Source organism: Corvus kubaryi, unplaced genomic scaffold (genome assembly GCF_017639235.1).
Source record: "Corvus kubaryi isolate FWS band 111438036 unplaced genomic scaffold, C.kubaryi_AGA036_p1.0 37353, whole genome shotgun sequence".
NCBI lineage: Eukaryota > Metazoa > Chordata > Aves > Passeriformes > Corvidae > Corvus > Corvus kubaryi.
Genome location: NW_024581115.1, coordinates 4,596,589 through 4,620,134, shown reverse-complemented (window position 1 = coordinate 4,620,134; position 23,546 = coordinate 4,596,589). Strand labels below are relative to the sequence as shown.

The 23,546-nt window shown below is 58.7% G+C and overlaps 1 protein-coding gene and 1 long non-coding RNA gene across 2 annotated transcripts; one reads left to right on the top strand and one right to left on the bottom strand.

Annotated features, from left to right (window-relative positions):
* Nucleotides 1-3,063: 3,063 nt before the first annotated feature.
* Nucleotides 3,064-4,804, bottom strand: LOC121666735 (GTP-binding protein Rhes-like). Its single transcript, XM_042032663.1, has one exon. The coding sequence runs from the start codon at nt 4,256-4,258 to the stop codon at nt 3,632-3,634; it is 627 nt and encodes a 208-aa protein (XP_041888597.1). The 5' UTR covers nt 4,259-4,804; the 3' UTR covers nt 3,064-3,631.
* A 13,982-nt stretch (nt 4,805-18,786) lies between these two features.
* On the top strand, nt 18,787-22,729 carry LOC121666734. Its single transcript, XR_006016762.1, has 2 exons — nt 18,787-18,915; nt 20,384-22,729. It is a non-coding gene; the product is annotated as an uncharacterized LOC121666734 (long non-coding RNA).
* The last annotated feature ends 817 nt before the right edge of the window (nt 22,730-23,546 follow it).

Here is a 23,546-nt window from a genome sequence, read left to right as displayed (position 1 = left end):
ATCTCCTGTGTGCCAGAGGCCTCAAGCAGCTGCTCTGGAGGCTGCCAGAGCTCCTCCACCTACTGCTCCCCCGACCCACAGGAGCTGTAAGTGCCCAGGGTTACAGATAATTCCTCTGCACAACCGAGTGCTTCAGGGCAAGGCTGAACCAGGGGGAGTTTGGGGGATGTTTGAATGGATCCTGCTCTGCCCAGGCTTTCCCCTGAAACCCCAGCTGCCCTCTCCTCCTGGCAGGGCAAGCAGAAGGGCAAATGTTGCTCCTCTCCTAGGCCTGTGGCTGTGTGATGTCTGCAGGGACCGCTGTAGCAGCCGTGAGCGCAGGCTCAGCTACCCCTCCATGCCCTGGCCTGGGCTGCACTGTGCTGGGTTCTGCACCTGTGCTCTGTGCTGGGCAGGAAAAGCCACTTCACCTATTGCCATTTGTTGAAAGAAAAGGAGCTGCAGGTGCACACAGAGGCACAGCTGGCTCCAGACCCCAGAGGGGCTTGACCCTCCCTGATCTGCACTTTCCTGCTAAAGCTGAGCCTGAGCACAGGTCACACACAGACCCCTCAGGCCAGGAGACATCAGACCTGCCTATTTTTAACCCCACTCAGCAGAATCTTGCCCAGCTCTGGCCAAGAGAAGCACTGCTGGAGGCCCAGCACGGCGATGGGCACAGGCAGAGGCTGGGACAGGGCTCACACTCGCTGTGCCTGGCACAGATCCTGTGGGACAGGCCCCGGGCACTGCTTTGGGTGCATTGGGACATTGGAGCTGCTCTCCAACCCCCCTGCAGCCCAGCACGGTGGCATCCCATACCTCTTGTCCTGCCACAGCCCCTGCACGGCCAACCCCAGCCCCACACCACGGCCCTGCACGGCCAGAGCTGCCTGACCCCAAGGTCCGAGCGAGGTGACCGCAACCCCAGCAGAGCCGCCCCTGCCACAGCGTTTCATGGGAGCGACGCAAACCCCCCAAATCCCCAATGCCCAGAGAGGGCTGTGCAGGTGGGGGCTGAAGGGCTGGGGAGCGCTGCACCCCATTCCCACAGCATCCCTGCCCTGCATCCTTACACCACCCCCGTCCGCTGCACCCCCTTCCCACAGCATCCCTGCCCTGCATCCTTACGCCACCCCCGTCCGCTGCCCCGAGCCCCTGCCCCGCCTGGCCGGGGGAAGCGGGGCTGGGGGCGGCCCCGGGGGGGCCGGGAGCGGGCGGGAGGGGCTGTACAAGGCTGGCAGGCATTGGGCGAGGGGCAATTGGTGCTGGAGAGCTCCGCCAATGGCTCTGTTCTTTGCTGGAGCCTGGCGCTGCCGGGGCAGGAGGTGAGCCCGGGGAGAGGGTCCAGGACCTGTGTCCGAAGCTCCCGCACCTCCCGCACCTCCCTCTGCAGCTCCTGCGCCTCCAGCATCTCGGTCTCTGCATCTGCAGCATCTCGGTCAGCATCTCATCCACAGAGCAGTGGCTGCTGTACCCCGCAGGTCTTGGGCTGGGGCTGGCCGGGAGTTGGGGTCCTGGAGCCCCCGAGGGTTCCTGCTCTGCCCAGGGAAGGCAGAGATGGGACACAGGGGAGCCTCTCCCCGTGGAAGCTCGTGGGGCTCTGCCAGCCTGAGCCTGGGGAGGCCGCAGGGACCCCTCAGCAGGGGCTGTTTCCAGGCCCTACCAGGGGTCTCACAGGAGGGGGCTGGCAGCCAGCCTTGCCCATCCCAGCTTCCTCCTTCTACCCTGCAGAGGGATTTCCTTCTGCTTTCAGCACAAGGCTGTGAACCAAAGGGCCTGGTGCTCCTGATCCTGCATCACCCAAACCGAACACAAACCCTCCCTGGACGGTGTGGGGCTCCTGCAGGGCCAGCTGGTCAGTGAGAGGTGGGGTCATGGAGGCACTGCATGGCTGGGGCTACCCTGGCCAGGGCTGAGTGTGGGCAGGGCTGGCAGGCACAGCCAGCCTGGTGGGCACATCCCTGTGGCTGCACCCATCACACCCAGCCCCGCTGCTGCCCAAAGTGAGCTGTTCATATTCCATTCCCTGCAGGCAGGAGGGAAGGAAAAGCCATTTCACCTGTTTTCTTCCCTTTTTCCCCAGTCAGGGCTCCATCCTGAGCAGCTCTGTGTGTCCCCGAGGTGCTGGCAAGGGACAGCCACACACCCTGGCAGAGCATCGTGGTGGCAGCACGAGGTACACGGCTGCGAGACAGAGGTGAGGGCAACCTGGGCCACCACAGCAGGTCCTGGTGGCACGTGCCTGTCCCCTCTGCTGCCTGTCCCCCCCTCCACTGCCTGTCCCCAGCCTTATCCCACACCAGACTCCAGGAGGAGGATTTTGCCTGCCTGGAGGTCACTGTCGTGGCTCCAGTGCCCACGGGAGAGGTGGCAGCAGGGTGCCCCAGCAAGTGATGCCCATGGCAAGGCTGAGCTCTCCCTGCTGGCACCTGCTCCTCTGGGAAGGGGCTGGAACCCCCAGGTGCCTCCCCAGCGGATCAGGGGCCCACCATCCTGTAGGGCTGGGCTTCTGAAAGCTGCAGACCCCAAATTGCCCATCTCCTTTGGGTCTGGATCTGGGGGGTGACTCTTTAATCCATCAGGCTTTAATATCTCTTTGTGTGTGTGTGTGTGTGTGTGGCTGCTGAGAAGGTTAAGTGCTCATTACAGCCAGGATGGGCTGTGTGAGGAGAGAGTAAATCAGTACAGGCCACGCTCAGCACAGCAAACACAGCCCTTCTGTGCCTCCCCCCGTGCCGTTTATTACCCTTTTTAACATGTTTGTGTTTTTATTTCAGTGGATCAGCTGTCTTTTAATGGCTGCTTGTTATTTCCTGCACTCAGAGGTAAGAGGGTGTTTTATTGTTGGTCTCTGCTGCTTGGTAAAAACTTCAGTGCGGTTAAATTATTAGAAAAATCATAACTCTGAATGTCCTGACACTGCCAGGGGAGGCTGGAGAGCTGGGGAGGCTCCCCCAGTGCCAGGACATTCCACATAAGGCTGGAGCATGGCAGAGGGAAAGCAAAATGCAGTGATAAGAGCATAAAACACTGATATCGGGCACTGCAGCACCTGAAACGCAGGAGAAAGAAACCGAGACATTTTCCAGCTCCACTTTGCAACAGTTTATTTATTGGGAATGCTTAAAAAAAAACCAAACAAAAAGGGAATAGAGAAAACCAGACTGATGTACAGACCACCCTATCACATGCTCTACACCAGGTCAAACTCAGGACTGCTCGGACACTGGAAGTGCCGTGGGTGCCGGAGCTGTGCCGGGAAGTTGTGGGGGACGAGGTGACACCGGACCCGAATGTGCCCCAGGACAGTGGCACTGGCAGGGTACCCACATCTGCCAGAGCCCTGGCATTTGTCCCCCGTGCCTGCCAGCCCCCACACAGCGCCCTGGCTGACCCATGGCTGTTCCCCAGGTAAGCCTCCTACTTTTTTGGGAATTCCCCCTCTCCCCACACCCTTCCAGCAACCAGCATCCCTTCCAGCTCCCTCCTCCTTGTCACCTCCAACCCTCTCCGTGCCCGTGGGCTGGGTGGGGAAGAGGAGGGAAGGGCTGGGAGGCAGCAGGGGTAGTTTTGGCTGAGGCAGCGCCTCTCCCCACCCAGCCCACCTGAGTTTCCAGCCAGTGCCTTCCCTGGGGCCCGGGCGGCCAGCTCAGCACACGGAGCAGCTGTTGGTCTTGTTCATGGGCGGCCTGAGCGCCTGCTCCTTGGGCAGCGTCTCCCTCCTCTTGCAGAGCACGGGGCTGAGCCTGCTGGGCAGGTTCAGCTGCTGCAGCAGCTCCCTGAACACCTCCAGGACGTTCTCGTTGTCCTTGGCCGACGTCTCCACGAAGCGGCTGTTCCAGTCCAGCTCCACCAGCGACAGCGCGTCCTCCACCGGCACCTGCCGCTCGCCGCCGCTCTCTGCCTTGTTGCCAACCACCACGATGGGAGGGAACTTGTCCTCCTTCACCTCCAGGATCTCCTCCCGCAGGCTCTTGACGCTCTCGAAGGACTCGGCGTCATCCACGGCGTAGACCAGGGCGAAGGCGTCACTGTTCTGGATCGAGAGCTTCCTCATGGCCGGGAAGGAGTAGCTGCCGCTGGTGTCCAGGATTTCCACCTTGACCGTGGCCCCACACACCTCGTACTCCTTGCTGTGCAGCTCCTCCACCGTGCGCCGGTGCTTGGGCTCGAAGGTGTCCATCAGGAAGCGGCGGATGAGCGATGTCTTGCCCACGCCGGCGGCTCCCAGGAAGACCAACCGGACGTGGTTCTTCTCCTTCACCACCAGGGACATGGCTGGCACAGAGGGGACAGGATGCTCTGCAGCTGGTGCTCACCCCACAGGTGTCCCTGGGTGGCTGCAGCCCCGGTGTGTCCGTCTGTCCGTCCTCCCCGCACTGACTCAGCGCAGCCCAGGAATGTTGATGCCACCGCTCCGCAAACTTCTCCCTCCTGCTTTGCCGCGGACTCTACAATCCCCAAGTCCAGCTCATTTTTTTATCCTGGTCCCTCTCTGCCATGTGGCACCAAGCTGTCCAATCTCCGTGGGTTGTGGGTGCTGGAGGAGGGAGGGCAGGGAGGGAGGAGAGCGGGGTGCTCCGGGCCAATCCGCAGAGTTCAGCACTGGAAAGCCACTCCAGCCCTGGAGCGCAGCAGCGCTGCATCGCTGCCGGTAGCGCGGGGAGCCGGCGGCACCGGGGCTGCCCAGCACCGCCAGCTCCTCACGGATTACCGGGAGCTGCTTGGCGTGGGCTCGCTGGCAGCGGGGACACTCAGTGGCGATCCCCACCCATGGGGTGGCTCGTGGCCAGCGGCTGGACAGCGGCACCTGCGGCGTTCCCTGCGCGTACCCGGGGCTGGGGACTCGCTTGCAGACGGGGTTGCTGCGAATGTGCCCAAGTCTTCAGTGAAGCGATGAAATATTTGGCTGGAGGGGGAGAATAAGCTCTCCTGTCTGTCATAATCTCCTCATTCAGCTGTCAGTTATCCGGTGATTCTTGTGAAATATTTAACCAGAGGGGGAAATAAAATCTCCATGCAGACGATGCACGGCGCTCTCCGGAGCAGATGCCGGGAGCCTTGGGGAGGAACCAGCTGTGACCCAGCAGTGAGGTTGCTCTAGAGGTGCAGGCTGCCCTGTCCAGGTGTGTTTGCTCAGCACTCACCTTCCATGCCATGCTGGAGCTGTCTGAGAAGCTGATTTATGCCAAGTGCAAATACAAAGGGAACTTGCTCAGAAGTTCAAATAAGTTTCTATCCTAAATTTGTGGATCTGGGTTTTTTTGAGCTTTAATGCAGTTGGTTTTCTTTCCATAGCCAAGTACCACTTCCAGCATTAGTTCTGGATGAATTTGTTCTGTTGATTCCAAAACCCTTTTCACTGGAATTATTCCTGCCTTTTAATTCTCCAGTTATTGTTACATTTTAGCCATGTTAGGAGCTTTCCCAGCTAATCTCGTTATCAGGAGAGCCAAGAGATGATATCAGGATGAGCAGAGTCCTGTCCTGGTGTCAGCCTGCCCTGGGAGAAGGGAAAGGTTGGGTCTACAGCAGGACTGACAGTGGGATTGGTGTCCAGTGACCCACAGCATCACCTGGTGATGCACCTTCACTCACCAGCATGAAGCTCTTTCTGGGGACACTTCCTGAGCCATGAGGAGATCCCAAAGGCAATGCCAAGGACTGAGCTGTGGGAGCTGGAAGGAGCTGGGGATGCAGAAGATTTGATGGCAGAGCTGTAGGACCTTGACAGGCTGAAAACCAGGAGAAGGGGGGGATGAGCAGAGGGCGCATGAAGGAAGCAGTGACGGGGTTTTGGTGCCTGGTGTGGCATCAGCACCGGTGGAGATGAGGAGCTGAAGAGAGCGAGGCAGCAGGGCAGGACAAGTAACCTCCAGCCAGCCTTTGGAAGATGTTTAAAGCCAGCCTCCTATTTTTTAGTGGGAAAGAATTTGGTTCATTCTTCTTTGTGTTTGGTTTTCAAGAGATGAAAAGGTTTTCCCACAGTCCCTCCCAGCTGCTACAGCAAAACTCTGCAGGCTCTCAGGATGTGCTGGGGGACTGTGATGCCCCTGCTGCTGCTCGTTTTCCCAGCATTTCATTCCAAAGGGCCTCAAAACATGGATCTGTTCAACCTCACAACACCCAGCGTCTCTCTCACAGGTGCAGAAGTGATGCGCAGGGTGAAGGAGGAGCCCATGGCAGGAGGGAATGGGAACCCCAGGCTCCAAGCACCCCATCCTGGATCTAAACCATCCCCTTTATTGCTGGCACCCAGGGAAGGAGCCAGCGTGGACCTGCTGGCAAATGCCAAGCAGCAATGCCATCCCAAAGCTGTGCTTGGGAAGGGGATCCTGGTGCTGTGGGAGCCAGGACTGGGTCACATCACGGCCGCTGTCCTCGGTCTGGGTCGTTTCTGCAGAGGTGGAAGTGTCCTGCCTGGTGTGGGCAGGGTGAAGGGGCAGCCTGGGCTGGGAGACAAAGAGCTGTGGCACTGTGGGCACACACATCACACACATCACACACATCACACACAGCCAGGCTCTGCATCCCCAATGATTTTTCACATCACTTGTCTCCCCTCGGTTCTCACATCTGTGCTGCTATGGTTACTGAGAGCCTGAAAGGTTTTAAATCTCCCTCAGAGCAATGGAGGATTTCAGGGTAATCTTGTTAGGAGATGAGCAATGAATATTTCCAAAGGCCTTTTGCATGGATAGCTCGTTCCCTAGGAGCTTATGGCCCCTGACAGCGGGGAAAGCAAAGCACAGGGGGACTGAGCAGGGAAGGGAAGAGACGGGAGGATGAACACAGTGACTTGTTTTCCACTGCAGCCCTTTGTGCTCAGAGTAATATCCCTAAATACTGAATTTTTCAAGGCTGGCCAGCTTGAGTCAGGTATTATAAAAAAAAATTACTTCAGTCTGTGTTTCCCTGAGGGAAAGGCTCACAGGGCCTTTATGGGCACTTAGAGATGGGGACAGTGGTGGATGAGCCCTACAGAAAAGCCCTGCATCCCATGAACTGAGCATCCATCTGCAGGGACCCACTGGGGTGGTGAGTAGAGCTGAGATGGCTCGTGGGAGTGACCAGGATCCTGTGGGATTTCATAATCCAGGTGGAGTTTGGATCCTGCAGCCACAGGAACTGGAGCATGACAGGGGCAAAGCGTCTGCCAGTGCTGAACCAGAGCGTGGCCTGGGCTGTCCCCACAGGAGAGGGGACCGTGACGCCCCAGGAACAGAGGGAATGAGGGAGGGAGGCAGCTATCTGCCTGCAAGGGAGCAGGGAGGGAAAAGAGCCCTGAGCAGGGCAGGGAGGAGGGCAGGCAGCAGGAGAAGGATGAAGGGACAACAGCAGTGTTGGGCAGCAGCTGGGATGGAGCAGGAGCGAGTTGTGGGGAGGGTTTGGGGCTGGGATGGAACAGGAGTGAGTTGTGGGGAGGGTTTGGGTCTGGGATGGAGCAGGAGTGAGTTGTGGGGAGGGTTTGGGGCTGGGATGGAACAGGAGTGAGTTGTGGGGAGGGTTTGGGGCTGGGATGGAACAGGAGTGAGTTGTGGGGAGGGTTTGGGTCTGGGATGGAGCAGGAGCGAATTGTGGGGTGGGTTTGGGGCTGGGATGGAGCAGGAGTGAGTTGTGGGGAGGGTTTGGGTCTGGGATGGAGCAGGAGTGAGTTGTGGGGAGGGTTTGGGGCTGGGATGGAACAGGAGTGAGTTGTGGGGAGGGTTTGGGGCTGGGATGGAACAGGAGTGAGTTGTGGGGAGGGTTTGGGGCTGGGATGGAGCAGGAGTGAGTTGTGGGGTGGGTTTGGGTCTGGGATGGAACAGGAGTGAGTTGTGGGGAGGGTTTGGGGCAGGTGGAGTCACACACCCAACGTTCACAGGCCGGTCTGGAGCCAGGGGTGCTTGGAGATGTTTGTGGTCATCCTTACCCCACAGCCAACCCTCTGCAGAGCCAACAGCCGTGGAGCAGTGGGGCACCCTGGGGAGGTGAGGGATGGTCCCCAGGGTCCCAGTCAGTGTAGGGCTCAGGCAGAGCCATCAGCCAAGCCTGGAATGCTGCATGGTCACTGTCTGAGCGAAGCCCCCACGGGCTGGGCAGCCTTTGGCAGTCAAGAGAGGGCAGTTTGGGTCAAAATGCTGGAAAATGATGTGTGGGCTGCTGCTTCCACCATGTGCTGCTGGGGGAGAGCTGGGGCAGGGACAGGGAGCACAGGGGCAAGGGCAGAGGAGGGGGCTGGAGCCCTGCTCCTGGGAAAAGCCAACAGCCCTCAGTACAGGAGAAACCCTGGGATCTGCTCCCCTCACAGGGCTGTTTGCAGCCGGGCGTGTGGGACTCTGTGGTGCCTCTTCTGTCTCTGAACCAGCCCACAGAGCTCCACTGCTGGAGGGGCGTGAGTGAAGCTCCCCTTAGAAACATCCTGATGTCCTGACAAGGTTTGCAACGTCTTTTACAAACATTCATTTTTATTTTGCTTTTAAGCTTATGTTTGCTGCCTGAAAGTGGTTGAGTGAGGGGGAAGCCAAAAGAACACAGGACCCCTTCCCACTGACCAAGCGCTCTCCAGCTCTGCTGCTGCTCCCAGATGGGAGAAGGACAATTTGCACCTTCAGGAACAGCCTGTGCTGTGCCTGGATGTGCTTTGGGGAGCTCCTGTCCCAGCGCTCGGCTGCCACGGCTCCGAGGGAACGGCAGCTCCGATGTTCTCAGCTCTGGAGCTGCTGGTGCTGGGCACTGTTCCAGTCCCGGACACGGCGTCCCAGATCAGCACCGCTGGTCACGCGTGGGGTGACAGAGCCCTGGGCCTGGCCCATTGCTCACAGGCAGTGAAGCATCGCTGTGAATGTGGTGGTGGTGAGCAGTCTGCAGCACCGTGATGCCTTCCCGGGAGCCCGAGCCAGCTTCTGGGAGCTGCTGCAGCACTGAGCCCTGCGATGGGCACCCAGTGCCTCAGCACCCTGCGCCTTTGCACCCCACCACAGCACACAGGGGCAGGGAGCACAGCCCCCAGGTGATTCCGCCCCACACCACCCGCTCGTGCCCCTGCCTCTGTTTCTGCCCATGGATGAATTCATGGGGGACACGAGGCCGGCTGCGTTTCCAGCTGGGTTTCCCGGTGTCCCCAGCCGAGGTGCTGAGAAGGAAGTGGGCAGCCATGAGGAACCCCAGTGACTCCATCTGCACTGCCGGGTGTCCCCAGCTGCTGGCCCTCACCTCGGGCAGTGGCCGGGCAACAGCCTCGTGGGGTGCATCGTCGCTTCTGCCACCTGGAATGAGCCCTGGATGGGACAGCAGGTGAAAACAGGAGAGGGGAGGAGAAGCTGCTGCCTGCTGTGGGCAGAGCAAAGGGCCAGCCTGGGCTGTGTGAGACAGAGGAAGCGACAGGGTCAGCGAGGCAGGTCCTCCCCCCCGGCGTGGGGACAAGCTGCACCCGAGAGGGTTAAACCTGCCTCTCCCGGAGATTAAATCCAAATGGCCTTTGATGTAGCGACAGGTGAGAGGAGAAATCCGAACCCTACATCTCCAACCCGCAGTCCGGAGGGGGCCGCAGGATGCATAGATGGATCAGCCATACGTGCTGCTGCTGTCTGGAACAGCCTGGCGCCGCACGGATCCTGTTCCCGGCACCCTGGGGCCACCGCGGGGCCCCTGCCGCTCCGAGGGGGGACAGCCCCGCTTGGGGGGTGCCTGGGGGTCACACAAACTCCTGCCTGGTGACCCCCAGGGCCAGCTGGGCTCAGAGGCAGGAGCTGGTTGCGAGAGGGGAGCGCTGGGGTTTGCCCATAGCCCCGGTGGGTGCCGGTGGGCAGGGAGGAGAGGGGGGCTGGCTTTGGGATCCTCCAGTGCCACTGAAGGAGGTATGGGAGGAGATCCCTGCTGGCATCACTTCAGGGGAGCTTAAGTGGCACGTCCTGCTGATCCAGCTCACAGCCAGGCTCGTGGAAGCCAATGTCACCTGTGCTGCCACCAGCAAGGAAGCTCAGCCCCGGGGTCACGTCTGTGGCACCCAGTTTTAGGCATAGGGGCACTGGGAGCTGGCCCTGGCATGGGTGCTCTCCCCTCCTGCAGATGACCTCTTCCATGCCAAAGAGGCCACCTGGGGTTTGAAACCCCGCCCTGACCCCAGGCCCGTGTCCTGTCACAGCCCCTGTTCCCCCCGGGGAGGGCAGGGAGCCACAGACAGCCTGTACTGAACCACCTCGGGTAACAAAATCCACTCTCCCGGTAAACAAATACCTCGCCGAGGACTAAAGGGATTTAGTGTAGCTGTTCTCGGGCTCAGAGGAGTTTCTATAACATCTCTTATCTTGCTCTGGCTGGATTATTGGCTGGAGCAAAGAGCTCACCACTCTTCATGGCTTTTCCTTGGGTGAGATGGGGTGACACGGCAGAGCTCTCAGGTCACCAGGAGATGAAATGTGTGATGCCGAGGTCTCCTGCAGCCCTGAGGTGCCGAGGGGGAGCAGAGTCCCAGCCCACCCCATTCTGCAGCAGGCAGGTCCCAGTGTGGCTGCAGTGGTCCCAGTGCCTGGCTTTGCCCGCTGCAGTGGGAGGGAAGCTCAGCGCTGGCACGTGCCTTAACCTCTCCAGACACAAGATAAGGCTAAATATTAGTGCTGATCCACTTGGAGGGCTGGTAAAGCCAGTAAAGACTGGTGGGGTGTTAGCAGGTACAGGGGCAGACAGTTTTAGCCAATTTTCTGCACGCTGCTCTGAGCAGGACTGAGCCTCCTCCACGTGGGATCGAACCCTAAATCTCCTCCATGTGGGATTGAACCCTGAGCCTTCTCCATGTGGGATTGAACCCTGAGCCTTCTCCATGTGGGATTGAATCTCCTCCATGTGGGATTGAACCCTGAGCCTCCTGCTCATGGGGTTTCAGCCCAGGGCAGTGGTGCACAGGCTGGGGATGAGCAGGATGCTGTGCCCATCCCTCCATTCACCCTTGGCCACTGAGTTTAAATCAGTGCAGGCAGAGACAGGAGGCTCTGGGCTGTCGGGCTGATGCTACTGCAGGCATGAAAACCCCAAATCAAGCTGTCCTGGCTTCAGTGGGGAGCCAGGAGCAGACAGCGGAACAGGGATGCTGACAGATCAGTGGGGCTGAATGTGAAAGAGGGATGCAAAGAAAGGGTACAAAGCGTAATAGCGTTCACCAGGGCAGGATTGCAGGGTGCATTTGGCCGTGCATCTCTGGGTGACTGTTAGTAGTCCTAAAGGCAAGGGATTTCCAGGAGAAAAATGGCAAATTAGGTAAGAACAACCCTGAAATACACCATAGGGTCCTGCTCTTGTCCAGGAAATTTAAATGTGAAGAGAGGAGCTACTCCAAAGCTTGGAGAAAGCCTGGTACCCTCGGGGGATGGCTGCAGGGATCTGGGGAGCCAGGAGTGGGTATGTGGCTTCTCATGGCAGTGTCGGGAGAAGAAGGGATCTTCAGCAGATCCATGGCATTAACACAGGGTGCAGCGGGGTCTGGTGCTGGCAGGAGATGCCTAAGACCCCAGATTTGGAGACAGGAGCACAGAAGGGAGTCTTCACCCATCCAAGGTGCTCCTGCAGCCTGGACTGAGCCAGGATCCCTCCCTGCCAGGCTCTCACCGAGGCTGTCAAGGGACAGTGCTCCCATCACCACAGCTCAGCTCAGCTCCCACAGCCGGGCTGTGCTCCCACCCGGAGCAGCGCTGGCAGCCAAGCCTCCCCTGCCCCGTGTCCTGCTGGGAGCAGTGCTCCATGTCATGCAAAGCCAGGCAGACGAGATGCTCTCACCCTGAAAAGAAACTGCTTTATTTTTTCCTTTCCAGAGTGTATGAAAATGTCATTTTGTAAACATCCCCCAGTGCTCTGCCTGCCCGGGGCCGCCTGTCGCTGCCCACGGGGGCCCTTCCCCGCTCTCTGCTTGGCCTTGACTCCCTGGGCTTTCATGCCACAGTTCCCAACTCTTTCCCCAGTGACTTCTTGTCCTTAAATATCTGAATAAACTTCACATGATGGGGCAGAAGTGACCTCAGTGCTCTCCTGGATCTGAGCTGATTATTGCCCTAGACGCTTTTATGGTCAAACTGCTCCTTCCTTTTCAGGGCGGGAGCGAAGGACGGATCCAGCCAAAAGCAAGGTTCAAATAAAATGAGGTTTGCATCCATTCACAGGGGAGTTTGGTGTTCCCTAAGAGTGCCCCAGGCCCCACAGCGTGGGCTGCATGACCTGCGAGCCAGGGGATGGGCCGGCAGCTCCTTGACTGATCCTTCAGCTGTGGATTCTCAGCGTTTTGGTCTGGCTACCCCCAAAACCTCTCCTCTCTTGGGTTCAGAGGAGGAAACCTCTGCCCACCCCCACTCCCCGATGCCACTGTCACCCTAAGAGCTCCTGACAGCCTCACTCGGGCAGCGCCGTGGTGGCTCCACAGCCTCTGCCGGGGGCTCCGGCGCAGCCGCCGCCTGTCAGGACATGGCATGTTCGTGACAGATTTCCTGTCAGGGAGCATCAGCAGCAGCCAGCCCTGGCCGTGCCCAGGGGCACCACCCTGCTGAGCCCCACACGCCTGGCTCCGAGCTGGCTCACGACTTCTGGCGTCCCCACAGCTCTTGAGCTTTTGGTTTCCCCAGGTTTTTACTTGGAAGGAATCCAAGTGGTGGTGGTGAGCCATGAGCGGCACCTTGCCCTGGCTGCCTGTGGTTGGAGTCTGCTGTGGTGGCGCTCTCCCTGCCCCAAAGGATGAGCTGTGCCATGTCTCAGCTTTGCAGGACACTCCAGTCACCTCTAAACTTGCTCCAGTCCCCTCCTGGGATGGGTAACCGAGCAAGGGTGTCCCTCTGTGAGCAGAGATGTTGTCCCCAGCAGGACAGGCTGCCAGCTGAGCCAGGAGGAGTGACCCCAGAGTCACAGAACCATGGAATCATAGAACCATGGGGTCACAGAATGGGTTGGGTTGGTAAGAACCTCACAGATCATCTCGTTTCAACCTCCTGCCCTGGCCACCCACCAGATCAGGGTGTTCAGGTGATGTTCTGGGATTAAAAAATGAAGAACCCAAAGTCACATTTGCAGGGATTGGAGGGCAGGGGACATTGCCAAGCTGGGGACATTACAGGAAAGGGGGGCTCAGTGCCCCCTCCCTGCAGGGCTGGAGGGAATGGCTGAGCTGTGGTGGCTCCTGGCATCAGAGCTGTTCCCAAGGGCCTGAGCACAGCTCTGTGGCTCTTCCCTGGCTCTGAAGATGGGCAATGATGTTCACTTCCATCAGCTTTCTCCTACACTGGTGTGAAGCAGAGAGGAGCTGGCAGGGGTGAGCTCCCCTGTGCAGCTGCTTTATGCTCAAATTCGGGTCTCATTTCTGTCAAGGCCAGTGTGGCTCCAGTGGCACCACGAGGGGAGGGGATGCTGCTCTAACACCGGGACCTGGATACCTCTTCCCATGTCCCAAGCTGGGCCGTGGGTCAGCCAGGCCCTCTCAAGCCCCCTGCCTGCATTTTCCTTGTGCAGTGATCCGTGTGGGTGCTGCTGTGCTCCCCTCCTCTCCCCTCCTGCAGCGCTGGGAACAATCGGCTCTATTTACCCGGCGCTGATGGATGTGGCTCCTTGCGCTGGTGCTGGCCAAGTTCCTCTGGTCTCACAGCAGGGATGTGGGAAGGGAAAAGTCCCAGCCTTCAATCCCCAGCTCCAGTTCCTCACCTCCATCCCTCTGTCGGAGCGCTGCAGGCTGGGCTGGGAGCTGCTAAAAACCTCTGCGGGACCTGCTGCAAGGGCAGAGAGCTGAGATTTGTTTTCACAAGGTAAACTGAGGCAAGGAGGGTGAAGCACTGCTGTGTTCCCCCCTCCTGGAACAGCTTGTCTGAAGGTGAACACCAAAGTGCAAAGCTGCAAAATGCCAACTGTCCCCTGGGCTGCAGTGCACAGATGTCCCCAGGGGCTGCCAGCTTGGGCTGCACCTCACTGCCCCCCAACAATGACCCCCACTGCCCCTCAATGCTCCCCACTGCCCCCCAACCCTCCTCAGTGCCTTGACCTGCTGCGGGGAGTGGGGGTGACCTGCTGGACCAGCTCTGTACTGGTCCCCTGGTCCGATCCACACTCGGCAGCAGCACCTCTGGGAAACCTGCTCCAGCTTGGGGAGGATCAGAGAGGCAAATTCCAGGAGTAACCTCTGAGTAACCTGGTCTGTGGAAGGCGTCCCCATCCTTGGCAGAGGGTTGGAACTAGGTGAGCTTTGAGGTTCCTTCCCACCCAAACCAGCCTGTGATTCCAGAAACAAGGGCTGTGGTGGCGGCTCTGGGGGTGGGCTCACACTGGTGAAGCACTTTCCTGGTACGGATGGGGAGAAGGAGCCGCATGAGCACAACAAACACAGCTACAACAGGCAGAAACCCGCAGGATTTCATTTCCCAGGGCTGACTCTACCATTCCAGCCAGCCCACTGCACGGAGAGGAGCAACCCAGTTCCCTCCAGTATCATCCTATTTCCCAGGGCGATGTGCTGTAAGTCACTGGAGCCCGGGATGTGGGCAGGCAGCATCCCGGGATGTAGAGGTGGGTAGGGCAGCATCCCGGGATGTAGAGGTGGGTAGGGCAGCATCCCGGGATGTAGAGGTGGGCAGGGCAGCATCCCGCCGCACTTGCCGGGTCTGACGCCGAGCTGTGACAGCCCGAGCCTTGCTTTTGGATTCGGGAGCACCTTCCAGCGACCGAGGCTGTGTCAGGAAAGCTCACAGCAGGTCCCCACCACCACGGCCACCTCCACGGGCAGCCCGGCACCTGCAGAGTCACCGTGAGTGACTGGCTCAGCCCAGCCCAGCCCAGCTCAGTTCACGCTTGTTTGTTAGAGAAGAATCACCCAGACTGAGCCGTTCCTTCAAGGATGCTGCTGTTTGTCACTCTGCAACATCCGTGCGGTGCTGAGGCAGCGCCGTGAAGCGTAAATGACATGTTCTGGCAGCTGACATCTCCAGGAAGGGTTTAGCATGAAGACAAACCAAGCCTACGGTGAGCTCATGCTCCCGAGCTGCCACCCCCCGGTGCCCAGGACGCTCGTGATGCCCGAACAGGAGCAAACAAAGGCGAGGCTTTGTCCTGGATCCGTGTGACAGCGCCAGCGGTGCGGGGTGACCTGACACAGCCAGATGTGCTTGGCAGTCCTCCGGCTCACAAATGGGACTTGCTGCCGCCGTGTCACGCTCCAGATGGCCCAGAATGTGTGCCCCGGTGCCGGGGAGGGGGGCACGGGTGCGGGGTGAGCCTCAGACAAGGGCTGGCACCTGCTCCTGCCTCCAGCACTGGGATAAAGGGGTGTTTGGGGGCTGTGCGCACCTGTGAGCGAGGGGTGGTGTTTGCACACACTGGGGGTGTTTGTGCACGGGGTTTGCAAAATAAAACCGTGATGGCAAAGCCACGGGGCAGGACAGGGCACCCTGCTGAGGCTGGGCTGCAGGGATGTCCCCCAGCAAGCTTCCAGCCACTTCTCACTGCCGCCTGCTCCGTGCTGCCTTGTTTAAAGCCACTTCCCCATTTTCCCCTATAAATGTGGTTTTATGCACAGGGCAGATACAGGAACTCTGTAAAGCTCGTGTCTGAGACACGGCTGCTGTCCTGCCCCACCCAGCACAGGGAAGGCTGCAGGGCTGGGGGGGACGCTGTGCCCAGGGAGGGGTGCTGGTGACAGGAACTCACTGCCCGAGCCCCTGGGAGCCTGCACTTTAGAAGGCATTAAGTCCTTGCAAAACTCCTTATAAAGAGGGGCAGGAAAAGCACTCACATTGCCGAGGGGTTAGATTTACCCCAATCAGTCCTGCTGCAGCCTGGCACTGCCCTCTGCCCTCATCTCCGAGCTGAAAACACTTTCTTTGGGAAGCACTTCCCACGGAGCTGCACACCACAGACAGCTGAAATTTATGACTTTGCCCCCTCCCTGAACCAGGAGACCAAACCCTGTGGGATGAAGGCAGCAGCTTTCCCCCTTGCTCTGCCTTCACTCGCTGGGTCTGCGCTCTGCAGGTCCTTGCCAGCAGCTTTCCCTCAGCCCCTCCCAGGGATCACTGACCCAGCAGCACCTCCGAGCTGCCGTGAGGGCTCTCTGGTGCTGCCAGCACTGCAGGATCCAGCAGCCCATGACGGCCCTGGCCTGACTCAGAGCCCCGAGGCCCTGCCTGCTCCGTCCCCATGCGGCCCTGCCCGCCCTGGGATGCCCACGCTCTCCTGGCCCTCCTGGGGGATGTTGGTCTGGGTGTGCCAGATGTCACCCCAGGTCCCCATGGCCTTTCTCTTCATCCCCAGTGGCTCCTTGGTTTCTTATTCGGGCTCTTCATCCTTGGGGGTGGGTTAGTGCTGCTATTGGGCAGGGCTGGAGGAGGGGGTGATGGTGTCTCCACTGAGAGCCCCGGGGTGGCTGCAGGCACCACCAGCTCCCCCAACACGACACAAACTCCTCCAAAAGCAGCTTTCCAAGAACCAGGTGCCGTGTGTTTTCCCCTGACTTCCCTCCTTCCCACTCTCCCTCACTAATTAACACCCCTCCCCTCCTGGTTATCCAGCAGCTCCACATCAGGTCCTGTGCCAGGCTCTGTGCAAGTCCCAGCAGTCCTTCCCTGGCCCCCAGGGCAGAGCCCTGCTCCTCCAGGAGGGGCCCAGCACCATTCCCAGGGATGCTATTCCAGATCCACAGCTCTAACTCACACCCACAGGCGCCTCTCTGCCCCACAGAGGACGGAGCAAAACAAACCTGGAACAACAGCACAGCCCTTGAGCCTGAACAGGTTTGTTCTTCTGTTTTAGGAGGCAAAGCCCCAGCACTGTGATGCTCATGCTCTGGGATCCATGGCACACTCTGGGATCCCTCCCCAGCTCTCCCCCGTGTCCCATGGAGGATGGCACAGGGTTCAGTGGGGTTTGGGGCATCTGCTCACACAGCTCAGTGTCACTGCTCCGTGTCCCCAAGGGAAGGGCCTGGAAATGTGACTGCCAAGTCCTGCAGGACAACCACCATGGTGCCAGGAGGGGTGGCTGGGCCATCTGCCCTCACACCAGTGCCCCGCTGGCCCCAGTGAGGGATGGCTCTGGTGGTGCCTGCTGCTCTCACCGAGTGCCAGCCACAGGGCCACCACCGGGAGGTTAGGATGCCTGGAGGTTAGGATGCTCCAACCTCCTGCTGAGTCCTGGGCAGCAGCACCAGACAATGCCTGCCAAGGTCCGGCCTCATCCCAGGAGGGGAAAGCTGCTGCTTGCATCTGGAGAGGTCTCTTTGTCCCAGCAGAGGGATTTGCCATTCCTCCTCCTCCTCAGTTCATTGCAGCTCCTCTCAGCAGCATCCAGGGCCCAGCAGAGCCGGTGGAGAACCGGCTCCTCCTCTCTGAGGCACAGCAGAGCATCAAATATCTTCAAAGAGAATTGCTCAGGCAGCTGCACCCCTCAGATGCTGCCAGTCCTGTGGGGCCCCAGGAGCTGCAGCTCCATCAGGGTAAGCAGGGGAGAGTTACTGGGTGGACTGGAGGGGCCCAGTGACCTTGCCCTGGGTGATGTCCCTGCCAGTGCTGGCCAGCACCAGCCCTCCTCGCGGGGAGCTCACATGATCCTTCCCTGCTTCCTTTCTTGTTGAGTTCTTGTGAAGGATGAATAAACACCCGACTCCGTGGCTGCCCAAGGCTGGCTCAGGCCATCAGTGTCACCATGCCAGTGTGTGCCAGCTGCTCCTGGGGGAGAGATGCAGGCAGGGCTGCTGCAGAGGGGCTGCCGGGACGGGTCATGGAGAGATGCACCCTTCCCTTGCTCGGGAAATAGGGTTTTTTAGGGGAAACCATGTGGAGGGCAGCCTCCATCTGCAGCTGGCTCCTCTGTGGGGTCAGAGCTGCCCTGGGAGCCTTCATCCCCCAAGTGACTGAAGCCCAGCAGGAAAAATCTTCAGGCTGCTCTGGGTGACAATGGGTGCTGGGGTCCTGCAGGGCCCCCCACCCCCAGATGTGCCAGCTCTGGGGGGGGGGGCTGAGCCCGGGGTGGGCACATGGCATTGGGCTGATGCCAGTGGGCGAGTGACATCGTCACACCTGGCCTGGCAACCTTGTCCTGGCAACCTTGTCCTGGCAGGTCCCTGGGCAGGCCTGACCCTTGGGGACAGTGAGCTTTGGAGCCAGGCAGGGGCTGCACACACAGCTGGGGTGTGGTGAGCCCGGCAAGGCTCTGGTGGCACAAACCGTGGCGGGAGAAGTCTCTGGGAGCTGTTAGGGAACATCCGTCAGTGCCTGGCGAGGGACGCCAGGGAAACCCGCTGGAGCAAGCACAGCCCAGTGAGGGCTCTGCAGGGATGTGGCCAGAGCAGCCGGAGCTGTGTGGCCTCTCCAGGCTGCAGGGAATGGCAGAAACTTCGAGGAGGGCTGCACTGACCTGTCCATCACTCCCCAGGGCTGGAAAAGCCCCTGGCCAGGACCTGGCAGTGCCAGTGCCAGCCATAGGGACAGGAGCAGGTCCTGCCCTCCCCGCTCTGCCACACACGTTTTGGACCTGAGAGTCCTCCAGCCCCTCTGCTGCTGTTTTGGCACCTCCAAGAAGAGGCAGTATGTTATAATCATAAATGTTATTATAATAAATAACTATGCAAAGGCAAAAAGGCTTGACGTAAGTTTTGTTCTGCCATGACTTCAAGGATCTTTTTTTGGGAGAATTTGTGGTTTTGGTTTCCATCTTTTTCTCTGGGCTGCTCCTCTTCCCATCTCCCTTTCCCTGGTGAAATCCTGCTCATAATTAAAATTCAGTGTTTGGATACAGCCCACTGCAGCTCGTGGGCCAATCCATACTGGAGCCAAGAATTAAGGAGGATATTTTTTCACTTCTACAGCGTTTCTCCTAGCACATCCTCAAGGGTTTCCTCCAGCCGTGATTAAGTTTCTCAGGACTCTTGGGAGATGGTGACGGTTTAGGAAGATTCTCAGCAGTGGGAGAGCAAACCCACAGGCAGGATGGAGCCTGGAGGTGAGTGGAGCATCCTCTCGGATGTGCAGGGCACAGGGACAGGGTCTGGGTGGGCCGGGTGTGTCCCAGCCCAGCCACCCCGTGGGTCTGGAGTGGCGGCTGCTCCATGCACAATGTGCTGTCCTTGCTGGGGGGGTCACACAGGGGTCCCCTGCCCTCTTTGTGGCTCCCAGTGGGGACCAGTGCTCTGGTGCAGCAGAACCCGGGGGGACCAGGGCAGCCCCAGCTCCACGCCAAGCCCCTGGCACAAGGAACAGTGTCCCTGCCTTGTAGCAGGGACAATGTCGTCGTCGTCCCCCCACCCCAGCAGAGGGGACAGTGTCCCTCCCTTGGTAGCAGGGACAGTGTCCGCCCGGCAGCAGGGAAGTGGGGACAGTGGCCCCCTGGCAGCGGGGACAGTGGCCCCCCTGGCAGCAGGGACATTGGGATCAGTGGCCCCCTGGCACCAGAGACAGTGGGGACAGTGGGGACAGTGGCCCCCTGGCAGCAGAGACAGTGTCCCCCCTGGCGGCGGGGACAGTGGGGTCAGTGGCCCCCCTGACAGCAGGGACTGTGTCCCCCTGGCAGCAGGGACAGTGGGGACAGTGGGGACAGTGGCCCCCTGACATCAGGGACAGCAGGGACTGTGTCCCCCTGGCAGCAGGGACAGTGGGGACAGTGGCCCCCCTGACATCAGGGACAGTGTCCCCCCTGGCAGCAGGGACAGCGGGGACAGTGGCCCCCTGGCAGCAGGGACAGTGGCCCCCCGGCAGCGGCGGGTGCCCGGGGCCGTGCGCGGGCTGCTGGCACCATCTAGTGGGGTTTGTGCGGGGCCCGGCCGTGCTGCGGCCACCCGTGTCCCTGCCCTGTCCCCGGGGCACCAGCACGGCCCCGGGTTCCCCCTCGGGGGTCTCCCTCAGCCCTGTGCCCTCAGTGCCACACGCCGGGCTTGGCTGGGTGGGTTTGTGGCCGATATCCCCCCCGGGTGCCCCATGGTGCCAGGCGGTGGATTTGGGGGCACAGGGGCTGCCTGCAGAGCTGGGATCCCCCTGGACTGGCTCGGTATTGCCCTGGCCTCACCCTGGTCACCCCAGGGCTTGGAACCCTCATGGGGGTCCGAGGGGTCAGCAGGGGACACTGGGCTGTGGGGTGACACCTGGGTGAGCCACTGACCCCACACCCTGGGCTGGGCTGTGGATCTTCCCCAGCACAGCCCGGACTGGGGGGGTCACACAGGGTCCCCCCTGCACTTGCTCTTCAACACCCAGGTGGATGTTCCCTGCACAAAATGCCATTAGGAGAAGTGGGGGGGGCACAAACCAGGGGCTGGGGGCACTGCTGGGGGCTGGGGCTGCCCTGCACCTTTTTTGTTGCTGGGTAGTGGCAGAATGAAGGGGTGTGTGATGTTAACTCCTTCTTCCTTTTTCTCTTTCCCTTTTTCTTCCCCTCCTCCTTCCTCTCCTTCATTTCCCCTTCTCTTTGCAAACAGTTCAAAGCACAGTCCCCGGGTGAGGGGCAGTGCTGGGGTCACCATCCCAAGCCCCACCTGAGGGATGTTGGGATCCAGGACTCCCCTCGGGCTGCCCATCCTGGGGAGAACTGCCCCACTAAGGTCACCCCATGGCACAAGGGAAGGCTCCACCAGCAGAAAAAAGCCTGAGAGAAAAGCCTGAGATTTATCTATTTGTGTGTTTGTTAGGCCAGGAGGAGCTGGGGGAGGCCCAGCTCTGCCCCTCTTAGCCCCTATTTCCCCTCCTGTGCACAGGGGAAAGGGCCCAAATCCAGGCTCCCTTCCCTGCTCCCCTTGGCTTGTGGCTGCCACAGGACCACAGGGAACCAAGGCTGACGGCACAAAGTGGGATGACTTCAGCAGTGGTCAGAGGAAAGGGAAAAAAGGAAAAACAAGGTGCAAAATCCCAACCTTCTATTTTTCAGCATCCAAACTCTTACTACCAGCATGAGTTAGCGAAATAAAAGAAATGCTTTCCTACCCTTCCAAGAAAACCCAGGAGATGGCAATTTTTTTTTAAGAGCCTGGATAATAGAGCTGGCTGCTGATGACTTTGGAAAGCCAGCCAAAACCTAACGCTTCCGCCCGAGGATTTGTCTCTCCCGGCAGCATTAAGCAGCCCCCGCCCTGGGAAGCAGCTTCCTGGGATGCTGCGCCGGCCTCGCACCCTCCCCCGCAGCTGTGGGAGGGCAGTGGGGATGCAGGATGGGGCCGGCACGGCCAGCACGGAGGGGAGGGCTCTGTGTGACCCTGCACTGCCTGGGTGCCCCCAGCATGACAGAATTCTTCCTTCCCATCACCGTTTTAACTCGCCTGCCTACACCAAGCACGGAATCAGCCCACCCTGCGAAGGGATGGAAGAGCAAACGGCCCTGGCTGCTCCTGCAGGGACTGGGTGCTGCTGTTCGGGCAGAGCCAGCTCCTGCTCCAGCAGGGGAGACTCGGGAATGGCAGTTCAGGATCCTTCCCTTGGGCTGACTGAGAGTTTACAGGCTCGCTGGCAACCAAAGGTTGCAAATAGAGACCTGAAGAACAGGGAGCCCTCAGCTTTGTGGGGAGGAGGGGATGCAGGTGGGAAAAAAACCAGGTGAAATTTCTTCCAGGAATTCTTCTTCGTCTCATAAAAATGCACATTAAAAAAACCCAACAAACGAACCCAAACCACAGGGTTCAACCAGACTGACACCTCTCCCAGAGGAGCTGTTTGAAGCAGCCCTGGCCTGCACTGAAATCACCTACCCAGCTCAAGCAGGGGCTGAGGCTCAGGTTTAATTGCCACTTCAGAGAGGGGCACTGGCCACAAAGGCAGCTCCCCCACGTCTCCAGGCACAGCCCAGCTGACCAGCAAAGCCACCTCCTTGTACAACACCTTGTGTAGGGCTGCTGCACTCAGAAAGGTCCTGAGCAGCAGAAAGCTGGTCCATTATTATGTGCTGGCATAGAAATATTGACCACATGTTAAAGCTTGAAGTAGGTCAGGCAGCCATCTGGTCTTGCTGACAGACCTCCACAGCCACGGTTAAAGATTCTCATTTATAAAAGCTTCACAGCTTGGATCAAATTTGAAAGACCAACCATAAATACGCTGCAGCCTCTGCTCCAGCTTCAGGAGTTAGAAAACCCACAGTTTGACGTTTATTGGCTCCTGTTTTTAAAATAGCTGAAGCTTAGTCTATTTCTACTAATTAAAGCCCGTCATTTCCCAAGTGTGATTGTCTCGGCCTCCTGCCTGAGGTGTCAGTGGTGGGGGCAGCCAGGGAGCCCCTCCCTCACCCAGCACTGAATCCAGCACATAAAATAACCTGGAAGCTTTGCAGCAGATGAATGAAATAAAGAGACTGCCCCCCACTTTTTTTTTTCCAAACAGTTCACATTTATTGATAACAATAAAAAAATCTTTTAAAGACTATCTGTATTTTATTACCAAGAATGAGGTATTATGTATACAAAACATTTACAGAATTTGATATGCAGTTCATGAGGAGGGACAGGGAAGTGAAGGACACTGATAACAGGAAAGATGCCAACAGAAGAGTCATTGGCTGAGAGAAAGAAGAGCAGTATCACACAAAGAAAGACCAGGGTATGGGAAATTAATTAGTTCGACTGCAGTGATCAAGTCATATTGCCACAGCACTTTGCTTAGAGGAAGATTAACTATTGTTTTTCTGGAATTTTATCTCCCCAGCTGTTTGTGCTGTCATGTGCTTTGAGCTCTAAAAGATGTGTTAAGATCAACAGCAGGAAAAACCCAAAGTGCCACTTTTGAGCCAGCTCAAGTGAAAAACCAAAATATAAATCTTCAGACTTGAAAAGGGACTGCAACTCAAAAAGTTCTACAAAGCCAGACACCTGGACAGATGTGGAGTGTTGAATGGAGCAGATTCTTTACAGTTGTCAGCAAAATCGCCATCTGAGAGAGAGAGAGAGAGAGAGAGAAAGGGGTCCATCTTCAGCCCTTACAGCCTGGTGAATGGGAAGAAATGCCATGAGTGTCAGCAGGTGAACCTCACTGTGCTCCAGCTGCACTCCCTGCGCTGGGAATACTGGTTCCTGGTGTCAGCAACTGGGGTGGAGCAGCCCTGGAGCCACAGCCTGTGCAGACACTGGGTGGGAGCTGTGTGACACCAAAGCAGAGACCTGTCTCACACAACAGCCCACTCTGGCAGCCTAAGTAACAGCTTAACCTTCAGCTTCTGAGTCCTAAAAAAGCTCCAGAACAGACCAGTTTGGTTCAGCTTAAGGAGGCTGGTCTCTGAGGCCCTCTGTTACCAAAATACCTGTCAGCTCTGCCACGTGCCACAGGCAGAACGGGGCTGCAGCAGAGCTGCTGTCAAGGGTCTGGCACCTGCCTCTCAGGAGCTCTGCAGCCATAAAAAAGCTTTGCACTGAGTTCAGAACCAGCTTCCCTCAGGCAGGGGATCCAGAATCTCAAGTGAGTTCTGCTTTCCAAGTGCAACACCTCCATAAGCTCCTCCACCACTGACCCAAGCCAGAGCCTACCCCACTTCCTAGCAGGGACTGCAGCCAGCACAAAAGCTCCTTGTGCCTGCATGGACAATTCAGCTCTGTGAGGGTAAGGAAAGACCAAGCAGGGTCTAACTGTGCAAATCCTGCTGCATTTCAGACCAAAATCTTCTCT